The following is a 14,424-nucleotide window of genomic DNA, read 5'->3' as shown; positions in this document are numbered from 1 at the left end:
TATAGTGTACTGTATTTTCTACAGAAATGTATGAGAATATACTGCCTGGGCCGTGGAATTTCTGGACTTCCAATAAATCTCTTGCTTTTATATTTTCCATACTGAGAAATATGGAATAGTGTAATTGAAATGGGACATCAAGCAGTGACCACAGCAAATAGTTTCTTCAGAAAGTAGTTTCATTTATGTGAACTGCCATTCAAATTGTGAAAAAGAAATCGTTTCAGCAACTAAAACGTGCACATCCCATTATACATTTGTTTTAATCTAACACCTTTATGTTGGAAAAAAGAATGCTAATTCATGTTATTTAGCAACCACCAAATGTTTCCAATTATTTGGAGTTCTTTGTTTTCGTTTTCCCTGTTACCAGGAATTTCATCTATGGAAGCTGATTACCTTGAATTGGAAAAAGATTGGACTGCAATTCCAATTTTAATGTAGACTACTGAAACAAAGCAATCAAGAGACAAATAATTAATGTGATATTAGAAGTGAAATTGTGGAATGCATAAGTTGTGATTGCTGGTTTGTATTTCAGAATGCCTTTGCTATAAACTGGATTAAACAGGTTTGTTTGAGTTTTAACAGATTTGTGGAGGGGAGCTGAGGTAAGAGGAGGTTGAATAAGGGTAATAAAAGTGGCTTTTGGTTACATCTGATGTTGTACAAATCGGGTAAATGTCTACCAGATAAGGACAAAAAGTAACAATTAAAGGCAGAGAAAAGGCAGTAACAGAGGAAAGCTGAGAGAGATAGGCCACTGGGGGAACCTTTTACCCTCCAGACAGAGTTATTTATTTCATCCAGTAATCCCAAACAGCTTCTCGGTTAAATGAATTAAGCTTCTGTACTTGGCAGATTTAATTGGGGGCACATTCCTCTGTCCTCTTCTTTTCCTGTCTCGCTTTCTCGCTCTCTCTCACTTTCTCATTTGGCCATTTCACTTTTTCCCCAACAATAAATAACTTACTACCTTACAGTAAATAAAATAAACAGCCTAATCTTTTAAGCCTAATGGCTCATAAGTAGATAATGTTTTGCAGATAACAGAAACAAATTAAGAAACAGTTGACAACAATTCAAGAAATTTAAGTTAATTTAAATATGAGGTAACTCCTTCACTTCCCTTTGGAGTTTATATTATATTATACTATACAGTGTATGCTTGTGATGTGAGAGCATGATTATTCACATTCACAAGCATATCCTGAAAGTGAAGGGTTGTTCTTGGTACAATACAAGTTCAGCTGGCAACTGCCATAGACATTATGTTTCGACTCATCCATCAACTGGTAAAAAGAAAAAACAAAAATTTTTTAATAATGTGTTACGAAGGGAAATCTACGGGGTAATGCATGTCATAGAGCGTAGAAGCAGAAATATTTATATTATAGTATTACAAAGACCTTAATTGAAAGTGTGTCAGTTGTGTCAAATGTATACTTTTTTTAACCAAGCATCAGACAAGTCGAAATGCCAGAGATATTTTTAACTTAAATCGTATTAAATCTGGAACATTACTAAATGGGAAATATGTGTTGGCATAGGATCAGTTCAATGCAATTCAAACTTTTAGCTTAAGTTTAAACTGTGCAGTAGACTTATGCCATACCTCTGCTCTGTACGGTAGGAAGAGGGCACTGGCAAGGTTTCCTGTAATACCACTGACAATGTAGATGATGGAAATGCGTAACCAGCCGGCTAGTTTCTCCAGGTCTCTGAGTATAGTCATTTGGAAGATCACAGACACCAGACAATGCAGTAAACTGAAAAGCAATCACATGGGCATGGGTCAAAGAAATTGTCAATAACATTTTAATGTTAATTGTCATATCTATTAATAGTCTCAGTCTTCCTCGCCTTTCATGTACAGAGATGAGAAAGAGTGGGAGAGTGTATTGATAAAGACCTAAACCTTACCCAGCATGAAGAAAAAGGGAGAGCCACAGTCTATAGAACTGATCTGGGACATTGGGGTTCAGGAATGGCAGCAAGCCACACACATCATTCAGGCAGTGGACCTGTGAGGATACAGATGTTTGACAATAAAAATGTCCTTCCTCAAACTTTTACTATTAATTCTGTCCATTGAAGTCTATATGCAGAAAACAGCGCACTATTGTCTGGACCTTGATGGCTGACCTGAAAATATATGTTTTCAATGTGAATGGATACCTGTGAACACAGTGTGGCCTCCTCATGGAAATATCCACGCATGAAGTGGCAATACTCCCAAGTTGTAATCTCACATCTTTATAAACAAATGAAAATAGAACAGTTAAACTGCATAAAAACATAGTTGAAAAAATAAATCTGTCCGATCCAGAGTAACTGAATGCAACTCTTTTTAAATGCTACCCCCCCCCCCCATAAAAAACGAAATTCTGTAATTCTCTCACATTCAAGCTTATTCTTTATATTCACTAAAACCTTTCCCATCTACCGCAGCTCTCAAATTTAATGTGTTCACATGTATTGAAATGTGTTGATAGTTATGGTGGATGACAAAATTTTAAGTGAAAATAAATTTAAGTCAGTTCATGGCACAAACCCTTTTATTATTTCACTTTTGAGTGAATTATTTATTTAAAGCCAATTACTTTGAATGGAACTAGATGGTGGAACTGGCTTTTGAGCATATGGTGTTTACAGGTTTAATGCAAAAAGCCAACATTTTAACCTTGTTTTTAATTTTTTTGTCATTTTCATTACCTTCCTTTTGTTCCAATACAGCACGGCCTGCCCTTTAGTGTGCAGTCCATGTGTTTGTATCCTGTGTGGTTCCATGTTTTAGGGTATGTACAAATCTGCAATAGTGGTGTGAGGAACAATAATAAAGGCATAAAAGTCCATATATATCCATATCAAAAAGATAATAGTTATTAATATAATTTTAAAACTTAATCATGAAGGTAATTATTCTATTCACTTTATTTAATGTTTGTCTTCATTCTCTGAATTGGTAAACATAATAATAATAACAATAATAAAATTTTAAGACATTTAGAGACTTAAATTAAGGTAAAGTTTTCTCACTGGCCACTCTGTGATGTTATCAGGCCAAACATGTGGTCCTGATGAGGCTGGCTCTTCACAAGTCCTACTCCCGACATGGATTGCAAAAACAAAACAATGTTTTAAAAAAAAATGCTCAAACATTTCTTTGCACAGTGAGAGATATTTCATTGAAAGATACCTTGGGTCCTGATGGCAGACTGCACGTGAAGATTTCACGTTGTCTTTATTCTCTTTGTTCCATTTTATAAATGTTGCTAAAGTCTCCTAGGATCAGAAAAGAAAAACATGTATTTAGCAGTCATTTAATTATCTTAAAGAGATAATCAAGACATCTTTATACTTTCAGGTCATAATGAATTAAAGTAATTAAAAGCAATGTTCAGTTTGATTCCTCAAGGTGGTAGACAAGAGCTTTGTTTGAATAGATACACAACTGCTTTGTTGTTTGTGTATACATAAAGTAAGATTATGTGCAGGTGTACATGTTTAGTTGCATGTATGTGACACAGTCAAGTCACCTTTATTTGTATAGCTCTTTATACAGTACTGATTGTGTCAAAGCAGCTTTACAGTGTCAAACAGGAAAATAGTTAGTCAATAATGCAAGAGGACAATAGTCATCTTTCAGCTAAAGTCAGTTTACTGATGATTCATTGATGTCATCATCCAGTTCAGCACTCTTCTAATAGTGTCTGTGCATTCAGTCAAACGTCCCCAATTAAGCAAGAGTGGCAAGGAACCCAAACTCTATAGATGAGAGAAATTGAGAAAAAACCTTAGGAGAAACCAGGCTCAGTCAGTGGGGTTGGGGGTTGGGCAGTTGTCACAGGTTTAAGATTGTTTTTTATTGTTATATATATGTGTGTGTGCGTGCGTGCGTGTGTGTGTGTCTGTTATATTACCGAGCAGCCATCACTCTGGGTCTGTACACATCCAGAACCATCATTCTGTACACAGCAGCCAGACTCTCTTTCTAGATCTTTGGCTTGCTCTGCTAGCTTCACTATTTGACTGTCTCGTCTGATGCATGGAGAAAATTTTGCTCCCAAGTGGATTAGATCCTCCTATGGAACAAATAACACAGCAGCAGTGAACAGAGGTTTGTACACAGATGCCCAAAAGAGTGAAATTAAAGTTTTGTCAGAAATACTAGTGTAACAACAGGAGAACAGCTGATTATTTCACCCTAACAACCATAGACATTGTTCCCATATTAATATAATTTATTCTTTCTATTAGAAGAGAGGCAAAAATTTTCTTCCACAGAATCGGAGTATCAGATTCTCTGTTTTATGTCTCTATCAGATGAGCATCAGATTCTATGTTTTATATATGTATTCTATTTCAGATTCGTCAAGTTTTTCTCCAAAGTTTGCATGCCTGTAACTCAAGAAGTATTAAAGATATCTTAATATCCTTTAAGATTTCAAGGTTTAAGGTTTTATTTTAAGGTCCTATATGGTTCAGTGCCAGTGATTTATATATGGCTCCAGGAGTAAACTGTTAAATCATACACATTTTCAGTGGTCAAAAAAACAAATGTGGGGTCACACTGTATTCAGCTGAAACTTTTTCTCTTAAAGAGGAAGATCTGAATAACAAACAGTCTGGAGGCCAATGTGACTCAATGTCCAATTTGTTGAATTTTACCCATTTTCAGTGGTTGAAAACCAAATGTCACTCACTTTGTATACAGCTGCTACCTCAAAAAACATTGTATTTAAAGGAGAATGTCTCAAGAATAAATAATATTGGAACCAGAAATTTAGCTTGTTTCCCTCAATCAAAAAAACTTTCAGGGATATTTGTATGAGGGGATTTTGTACATTTAAAGGAAATTACGCAGTGCCTGAAAAAGGGGCTAACTAACTAACATAACCAATGTGACCACCTGCTTACACAGGGAGCATGCCTTCTGTTGGAAGTTACCTAGCTGGGGACTATTTTCAGGCACTGCGAACTATCACTGCACCTGCTGCACCCATGGTACAACAGCAAGGTTCCTTGATTATTATGCCGGAACGAGAGTATAGTTCCTAGCCATATCGGCCTAGAAAATCATAACATTTCATTTCGTCTTAGTACACAATGTAACTACAGAAGAGTCCAGTTCTAAATAGGAAAAAAATTGAAACTCAAACTTAAAAATATAAACTTTTTGAGATGCTAATGGTCTAATCAGATTCAATGATCTATGCTTAGCTGCAGCTAAAAGTGCTACCGCCAGACCCGGAGATTGGCTGGATGGATTTGAAAATGGTAAAACTGTTTAACTCTTGGGGAGTTGGAAAATGAGCCTATTTTCAAAAAAAGTGGAGTGTTCCTTTAAAAGCCTCTGAAGCTACAAATAGTTCAAACATGCAGTATTGTAACTACGTTTGAAACAACTCCCTCGCCTTATAGGGAAGTGTGGTTGCTCTTCCTATACATTTTATTCAAAAAGATTTGTCACACATGGAATATATATACAACATGTGAAAGCATAGTTATAGACCAAGTAGTATACACTGCTAAGCGGCATATTTGGCAGAATCACTGACAGTAAATCAAACTTTTACACATTTAAGGTCTCTTACACCTAAAATAATTAACACTGGGTAATTCTAAACCCCAGGTAAATGAGATCCTGGTTAATCTTATTTTGTTTCACACTGCTCATACTTTACCTGGAGCTAACAATTAATCCTGGTTATGCATTGTATGAAGTGTCACATTATACAACCCCAATTCCATAAAAGTTGGGACGCGGGGTAAAATGCAATAAAATAAAACATTTATCATTTGTTCTTTCTCTTTAACATTTATTTAAAGTACAAAGAAAACAATTCAAATGTTTTCACTGGCCAACTTAATTTTATTTTGTAAATATTAACACATTTTTATTTGGAGGGCTGCAATACACTCGGAAAAGTTGGCACAGAGGCAAGTTTAACACTGTATGACATCAACTTTCCTTTAATTACAATGTTTAATTGTTTGGGAATTGGTGATACCAATTGTTAAAATTTTGAAAGCAAATTTTTTGACCAACCTCACTTGATACAAGACTTGAGATGCTCAACAGTCTTTGATCGTCGTTGTCAGATTAACCTTTACATTTATAAATAATTTAATTTTCAAAAGGAGACAGAACTGGACTGATCTAGTACATTCACTCTGTCTATGAAACCACTCTGTTGTAGCACATGCAGAATGATACCTGGGATTGTCTTGATCTAATAGCCATGGAATTCCCATGAAAGATGTCATTTTGATGGCATTATGTGTCTCTGTACAATTCCAATATATGCCATCATGTCAATGGCACCTTCGCACATATGACAATCACCCATGCCATTTGCTCTGCTGCACCCCATACCATGACAGACATTTACTTTTGCATCGGTCACTGATTAAAGTCTGGATGGTCCCTTTGGGCTTTGGGACTGAGAACTCAATGTCTATTTTTCCCAGTAACAAGTGGAAATCTGGACTCATCAAACCACAGCACACATTTCCATTCTTTTTGACTATCTGAGATGAGCTCTGGCCCAGAGAACTCTGCGGCATCACCGCATAGAACTAATGTTTAGCTTTTCCTAGAGTAACAGGGATTCAGGTTGCATTTATTGATGCAGCGACAGACTGTGTTAGGTGACAGTGGTTTTCCGAACTATGACCGCCCAGACTTACAGTTTCTTATGCAATGCCATCTGAGGACACAAAGGTCATGCACATTCAGGTTCCCTGCATTGCCTTACACGGACTGAAATTTCTCTGTTTATTATCTGAATAATATTTTCAAAATATTATGTATGTTAGTTGTTGAAAAACCTAAATTTGTAATGATTTTTGATTAGCTTGACACTTCTCTCATGAAATTTGGCACAAAGTGATGAGCCATGATACAGATTTTCTTGTTAAAAAACTGAGATGCTCCTTTTATATCCAAACATGATACCCGCCCATTAACAATTCACCTGCTTACTATGAACTGTTTCAAAATTGTTTAATTTGGATATTATATAACCTTTTCACTTTTATTTAGCCTCTGTCCCAACTTTTTTGGAGTGTGTTTTAGCCATCAAAATCTAAATTTGTTTACATTTACAAAATACATTTAAGTTTGCCAGTGAAAATGGGAAAAAAAACTGGAAACATTTTCTTAGTGCTTTTGTGAATTAAATCACAGATTCTTGATGTTATTGCATTTTACAAAACATCATAACTTTTCTGGAATTGGGGTTGGTACATTCCTAAACCCTGGGTTACTGCTATTATTTGCATACTTTACTTGAAGTGTCAACATTCATGACTAGATAAACACAAATTCACAACAGGTTTTCATCCACTGAAAATGGGTAGGATTCAACAACTTGGACACCAAGTCACATTAGGCTTCCCATATCTCTGGGACTGAAAATTATATGGGCTTAAAGGATTTGCAACTGATGATTCAAACATGAGTAAACATTGAGTAAACATTTGAGCAGTGTAAAGTAGCGCTTGTTGTTTGTAGTTTCTCTGATCACAAATGGAGACATGGTTTTATGTTTACGCGGCGCAATGCAACACATCGTGTAAAAAGACAATATAAGTCATTATAATCAATTATGTCCCCACAAGATGCTACAAATGCCTAGTTTATAATGGGTTGCATTGGTTTCGTCTCATCGCACCGGGAAACGGTATCACAATATGGTAAGGGGCGTAACATTTCCATCACATGCTTGAGGTATTTGGCGAATCACAATGCACTTTATAGCTGGCAAATCAGTGTACAGCTCACATTTAAGAATAATGAGCTTTGTAAAAATCTATGCGTTTCAGAAAGGCAGGGCATACAGGAGAAACAATAATTTACAGTATGTGGAAAAAGAATAGTTTTGAACCTTAAATGGCATAAACACATTTCATTACACCAAATACACAAAATAATGTTCTTTTTTACCAACATCATATGACAACTTTAAAAGAAAAAAGTATCAGCTGAATGCAAAGTGACCCACATTTGGGTTTTGTCCACTGAAAATGAGTACAATTTAACAATTTACTCCTGGAGTCATATTTAAATAACAATATCTGTAGAACTGAACCAAATAGGGCCTTAAAAATTAAGACGCCAAAAGCAAAAAGTTTAACACCTGAAATTTAAAAGAGCATTAATATAAATTCTTTAAATGTCTATAACTTATATAGCGCATTATATTTATTTTATTTGCTGGGCTGCTGTTGATTTGTAAGATTATTACTCAATAATAATGTTTAATTTATGCAGAGGTGGAAAGTAACGAATTACATTTACTCGCGTTACAGTAATTGAGTAGCTTTTTTGTGTACTAATACTTTTTAAAGTAATTTTTTAAATCTGTAATTTTACTTTTACTTAAGTATATTTTGTTTGAAGTATTGTACTTCGCTACATTTTAAAACACATTAATTACTGAGTAAAAAAAAAAAAAAAAAATCGCTCCCTGGAAACTACGGCAGTAAATAATGGGCAAACTGGCGCTAAAATCACAAGAAAGATGCAGACGGACAAAACAGGCGTTAGTGGTGCAGACACCGCTGAAAACGAAACCCTGTCATATTCTGAAGTTGAACTCGAAGGAAATGAAGTGAACCCCTGGCCATATGTATGCTATATTATGCAGTGTAAGCTGTACTTGCCTAGGAAGACCAAACTAGCAGCTTATAAAATCTCGACAAGACATCAACCCTTCGCAAGAATGTAGAGGTAAGCTAAGTAATTGCATCGTTGCATTGGTGGTTAAAATGAAGCTTTGACATTTTAGCAAGAGGTTTTGCACAAATTAGCCAAAAAGACAGTGGTGAGGAGTGTGCTATTTTTGTTTTAATGATGTGCGCGCGCATTTATAGTGCGTTATTTCACTGTGTGATTCAGTCTCCTAAAATCCATTTAGAATGATCACAAAATTGAAGATATAGGGGCAGAAAATTCACATATTTATATAATTTCATATATTATATCAAAATCACACAAAGAATGCTGTCTTTTCCACCAAAAATCATCATGAATATATACATACATATATATAACAGTTCAGTAAACAAGTTAATTAAGAGACACCATATTGCCTTTTTTAGCTCTATTTCTACAACAGAAAATAATTCCAAACACAGCCACCAAAGCACAGTTTTGCGTCTCTGAGCAACGTGACAGTGTTTCGTTCCTGAATGAATCAACCGTTTAAATGATTCGGTTCAGTCGCAATGACTCACTTATTAACAGTGACTTGCTGACACATACTGGCCATTTTGATTTCACATTTAAAGTATCTTTTGATTTTTTTTAAATAATTAATTTCTTATCATTTCAAATGAGTATTCAACATTTTATGTCTTGTATATCAAAACATTATTCATGCATTTGTAACTGCAGGTTAAATGCATTCTTGTCCTGCACTAAACAGTGTAATACATCTAAATGCCACTTCCAATGAATCTTCTGCATTTCCTCTGCATTAAAAGATGAGTTTGTTGATACTGATTTGCCTGGTAACAGCCCAAATGTTTTATTATTCTAAATAACTGATTCCTTTAATTAAAAACAACTAGTTTGAGATTAATAGACCTATCCCAGGGGTGTCAAACTCAGTTCCTGGAGGGCCGTAGCCCTGCAGAGTTTAGTTCTAACCCTGCTCCAGTACATATATCATTTAGTTTTCAAATAAACCTAAATGATTAGATTAGCTGGATCAGGTGTGTTTAATTAGGGTTATATCTTAACTGTGCAGGACTGTGGCCCTCCAGGAACTGAGTTTGACACCCTTGGCCTGTCCCATTTTGACTCCCTCCCACTGTTAAATTGTAACTAAGTAATTTTTACTCTGAGTAAATTTTAAATGAGCTACTTTTTACTTTTACTTGAGTAGATTTTTAGACTGGTACTTTTACTTGTACTTAAGTAAAATTTCATTAATGTAATGGTACTTTTACTTGAGTAGAATATTTTTGTACTCTTTCCACCTCTGAATTTATGTAGCCTAAATTTTTTTCTTGCCTCCTATGGGATTATGATGTGCGCATTGAGTTTGTTTTTATTTCCCGTGTATATCGTGCCCATCTTTATACTGTCAGCCCAGGGCCCCGCAAAGGCTTAAGCACTCATCACAGGATGTGTGTAAAACCACGAAACCATGGTTGTGTGCAGCGGTGAACTAAATGACTTTTTTTTCTTCAAAACTGCAGTGAAAAATATCCATACTGCAATATGGGGTTTCATAAGCGTTTAGCAGATACAAGAACAGGACAATTAGGGCCAATGACAAACCTTGTCCCTTACCTTGTTTACAACAGAGAGTTAGGAGTCATGTTCTTACCTTCACCAGTAGTACCAACGCCTTAAGCTCACAACTTAAAAGTTACAATGGCTGATGATTTCAGTGTTAAAGAGGAAGACATGGAATTTTAGACTGAGTTTTTTTATGCTGTATAATTTTACGTTGTGAGCTTCAGAGGTTGGTACTGCTGGTGAAGGTCTGCACTTGAGTCCTCACTTTCTGTTGTAAGCAAACAGTGCCAGTTATATGTGGGCATGTGCCTGCACATAAGTCATTATGTGATGGAAAGTTTCACCAAAAAAATTTCTTTACTGTTCTCTGAAGAAAAAAAAGACCTAAATCTTGAATGGCCTGAGGACAGAAGTTTGTTTTAGAATTTTTTTAAATACTGTTCTGGAAATACCTACTTGTGATTTGTGAGTTTTTGGTTTTAAACTCCAGCATCTGGGTTCATCGCTAATGTCTGTGTTGGTGTGTCATTACAACATTTCATCCCACACAATGTAAACAAATGATTTTTGGTAGTACTTCAGCAGATCATGAGTGTACATAAGCAACTGGCATCTAATCTAATCTGGACTTGTGATGCATGTCATCTGTCTTAAAGGGGTCATCGGATGCCCATTTGATATAAGTTGATATGATTCTTTAGGGTCTTAATGAAAAGTCTATAACAGTGTTTCCCAACCTTTTTCAACTCGCGGCCCACACAACCAAACATATATGTTTGTGCTGCCCACTGCAAAAAAAAAAAAAGATCTGACCCCGCTATTGTTGGGTTAATAACTAAGCACTCAGAAGCTAGATTGTTAACTGTATTTATTGAATGAACTAGGGCTGTGCGATATGGACAAAAAAAAAACCTTGCGATTTTTTGATCAATTTTGCTATTTCGATCAAGTTCTTGTCTTCCCCTGCACCAGAGTCGACACCATGGCGGACAGTTCACAGCTCACTCAGGACGGGTCTAAGGTAAGATGGCCTTGTCAATCAACTATCATGGGAGGGGCCTGTGCAGAACTACGTCATTCTGATAGAAATCTCAGAACAGTCTGATTTGAGAAAGGGGATTTTAAAATAGGGATTAAAAAAACACTGGGTGGACTTTTATCATTATAGGATGGATGTTTACACACATTTGCAACACACATTTATGTTCAAACGAAAACAAAAGTGAATTTTGCATCAGATGACCCCTTTAAAGGTGCCATAGAATGCAAAAATCACTTTTATAAGGTGTTTGAACACAGTTGGGTAGCCGCAGTGTGTCAAAACAACCAGCCTATAATGGTAAAAATCCACTCACTCATTGTTTTATAATTAAAACTCTCGCCACACAAACAATTCCAGACTATGAAGACATAGTCTGTGAAAGTGCCACCCATTTGTGATACTCTCTGCCCTATTAGCCTATACACAGCCCTGAGTGAGAAGCTGCAGTCCACCATAACTGTTTACTTGCAGTAGCTGATGGAGGTACAATGTCAACGCCAAAGATCCATTAAAAAAGTTGTGTGTTGTGATGCACCAATGAACATAGGAGTCTCCATAGACCGCTTAAGACACAGTGGTTACATTTCATTTTCAAAGGAAATGTCCAGAAACCCCCCCCCCCCAGAAAAGTCACATACTTCATGCTAACATTCTCGACAGCCTCACAAATGAGGGTCAGTTCAGCAGTGGAGATGTGCAAAGAATGCTTCTGAAAGAGTGATTGATACAGTCATTAGGTGTTTTTTCATGGACACTTTTTGCTTCCATCCGAATTAATTCATTCTGATTGACGAATCCGAGCGTAGTGTTTACATGAACGGTAAATAAAGTGATCGGGATGATGTGCACGTTTACATGTCACAAGCTTCTGATCGTATTTACTCTTTTGACATGTGCACACTGCATGAATATACAGAGAACTACTGCTGTTTTAAAAACGTTAAATTTATCTACTTCGTTCTAATTAGGCGACGACCAACACATGAACTTTTGTGCTGCTTAACTTTACTTCAGCAAAAAAAAAAAAAAAGTAGTTAAAGTGCCTCTTCCAGCACTCAAAACTAGACGTCTGCTGATGAGTCTTAAACGAGGACTGGTGGGACGTGGTCGTGTTCCACTTCACATACGCTGAGTGAAAGGGGAGATTTATAATGACAGGACACTTATTTATGACACTTTAGTCACCAGGAAGAACACCTCGTTCCGTGCGTCATACGTCACTGCGCATGCGCAGTACTTTCCAGTTTCAGTTTTCAATCCGATCAAGTGTTTACATGTCCTCTTGCTCGGATTACAAAAGGGATAAACCACCCCTTACAATCCAATCTAAATTTTAGTCGGATCGAGCCAATTCAATCCGATTGACTTGTTTACATGTGACATTTTTATTCTGATTGTGCTTCAAGTCCTATTACCATCGGATTAGAAGGGTCCATGTAAACACAGCTACTGATACAGGGATTGGGAAGTCATGGCCTAGTGGTTAGAGAGTTTGACTCCTAACCCTAGGGTTGTTGGTTCGAATCTCGGGCTGGCAATACCACGACTGTGGTGCCGTTGAGCAAGCCACCATACACAAAACTGCTCCCGGGTGCCGCAACATAAATGGCTGCCCACTGCTCCGGGTGTGTGTTCACTGCTGTGTGTGTGCACTTTGGATGGGTTAAATGCAGAGCAGGAATTCTGAGTATGGGTCACCATACTTGGCTGAATGTCACGTCACTTCACTTCACTACCAATGCCGCGTTCGCAAATGTCCAGACTCCAGACAAAGTAAGCATCACGCCTCATATTTTCCAAAACCATGTTTTCCAAAAGAGATTTTTGGCTCTCTGTTAGGCTAATGTTACTAAAGATACCATTGTCAATGCCTTTACGTGCTACCAGATTGATCGTAAAAGGAATGTGAAATAGGAATGTGGTAGTTAAAAATTGTGTTTGGAAGCAATGTGTGCAGTCAGTAACAGTCACCAGAACACCGCTATGCCCGCAAGCATGAGCTCTTGAAGATCTGCACTCTTCTGAGAAGGGGGCAGGGTTGCAACAAACCCCTCCCATGGACATGAAAAACAACACATGGCAACAGTGTTAAAGTAGCCCAATTCCACAAGAAAACAACGGTCTTGGCAACACTGGAAGGGAGGCGGGAGCACCAGCTCATTTTCATTTAAAGGGGACATACAAATAAACAGAGCATTTTGGCTCACACCTTAAAATTGGCAGTTTCAAGAAGCTATAAAAAAATTATCTGTGGGGTATTTCGAGATAAAACTTTGCATACACACTCTGGGGACATCAGACAACAATTATATTATTAAATATAAATAATTAGATAATTTAAATATTGTATCAATGCATTCTATGTAGGGGTTGCACAGACGATTCGACTAGGCGACTTCAATGCTCTGCCATGTTAAGATTTACATCGACTAGTTCCTTGTCCTTTAGAGGGCGCAACAGGATAAGAAATATTTGAAGGACTTCCACATTTACATTCTGCTTCCTAACAGTTAAAATGACAAATAAATGTATACTCCGTAAGCTCCACAAGACGTTGATTATGTGTGATTACATAATAATAATATAATAACATTAGCTGTTAAATGCAGTAATACCATGCAAATACAGTTACATATAGCCTATAGATAATGGCATATTAAGTGCTTCTGTTTTCCTCCCTTTTAAATAGGCCTATTTAAGAGGAATTTTAGTTACAACCAGGATTTCATCTCACGCACAAATCGAGCACAAATAAATGTGGCATTTGGTGTGGAGATAAGCTGGAATTAGGCTAGGCTATATGACCTAATTAATATTATTTTGTCACAAATCAAACACAGATGAAACCGAATGATGCTGCCTTTAAATTTAAGCTTAGTCAACTTTGAAATATAAAGTTAGTAAAACTCAGAGCTGATTGAACTTAAAATTTTAAGGCACTTTTATTTTATTTTAACTCTGTGGCCACGCTAAAAAGGGAGGAGAGTAATGTTTCTGTTATATTTAAGAAGAGGTCGTGGTTGTTTCTTTTAATGGCACAAACCAGCACAAATCGAGCACAAACGAATGGCACGGTTTGGAGGGATTTGGAAAGCATGTGGCGGAGAGTGACGTCACTGACCCGTTT

The 14,424-nt window shown here is 36.7% G+C and overlaps 1 protein-coding gene across 3 annotated transcripts in view; it reads right to left on the bottom strand.

The window, feature by feature from the left end:
- Window positions 1-14,424, bottom strand: part of LOC132151969 (inactive rhomboid protein 2-like) — a 62,842-nt gene that overhangs the window by 13,575 nt on the left and 34,843 nt on the right. For all 3 annotated transcript variants that reach the window (XM_059560554.1, XM_059560553.1, XM_059560555.1), the window contains 7 exons: window positions 3,924-4,085; window positions 3,200-3,285; window positions 3,040-3,103; window positions 2,716-2,810; window positions 2,179-2,254; window positions 1,924-2,024; window positions 1,616-1,769 (listed from right to left, as the gene is read on the bottom strand). In XM_059560554.1, the coding sequence (XP_059416537.1) occupies window positions 1,616-1,769; window positions 1,924-2,024; window positions 2,179-2,254; window positions 2,716-2,810; window positions 3,040-3,103; window positions 3,200-3,285; window positions 3,924-4,085 (738 nt within the window). The remainder of the gene's footprint in view (window positions 1-1,615; window positions 1,770-1,923; window positions 2,025-2,178; window positions 2,255-2,715; window positions 2,811-3,039; window positions 3,104-3,199; window positions 3,286-3,923; window positions 4,086-14,424) is intronic.

This window comes from Carassius carassius, chromosome 10 (genome assembly GCF_963082965.1).
Source record: "Carassius carassius chromosome 10, fCarCar2.1, whole genome shotgun sequence".
NCBI lineage: Eukaryota > Metazoa > Chordata > Actinopteri > Cypriniformes > Cyprinidae > Carassius > Carassius carassius.
This window is presented reverse-complemented; position numbering and strand designations above follow the sequence as displayed.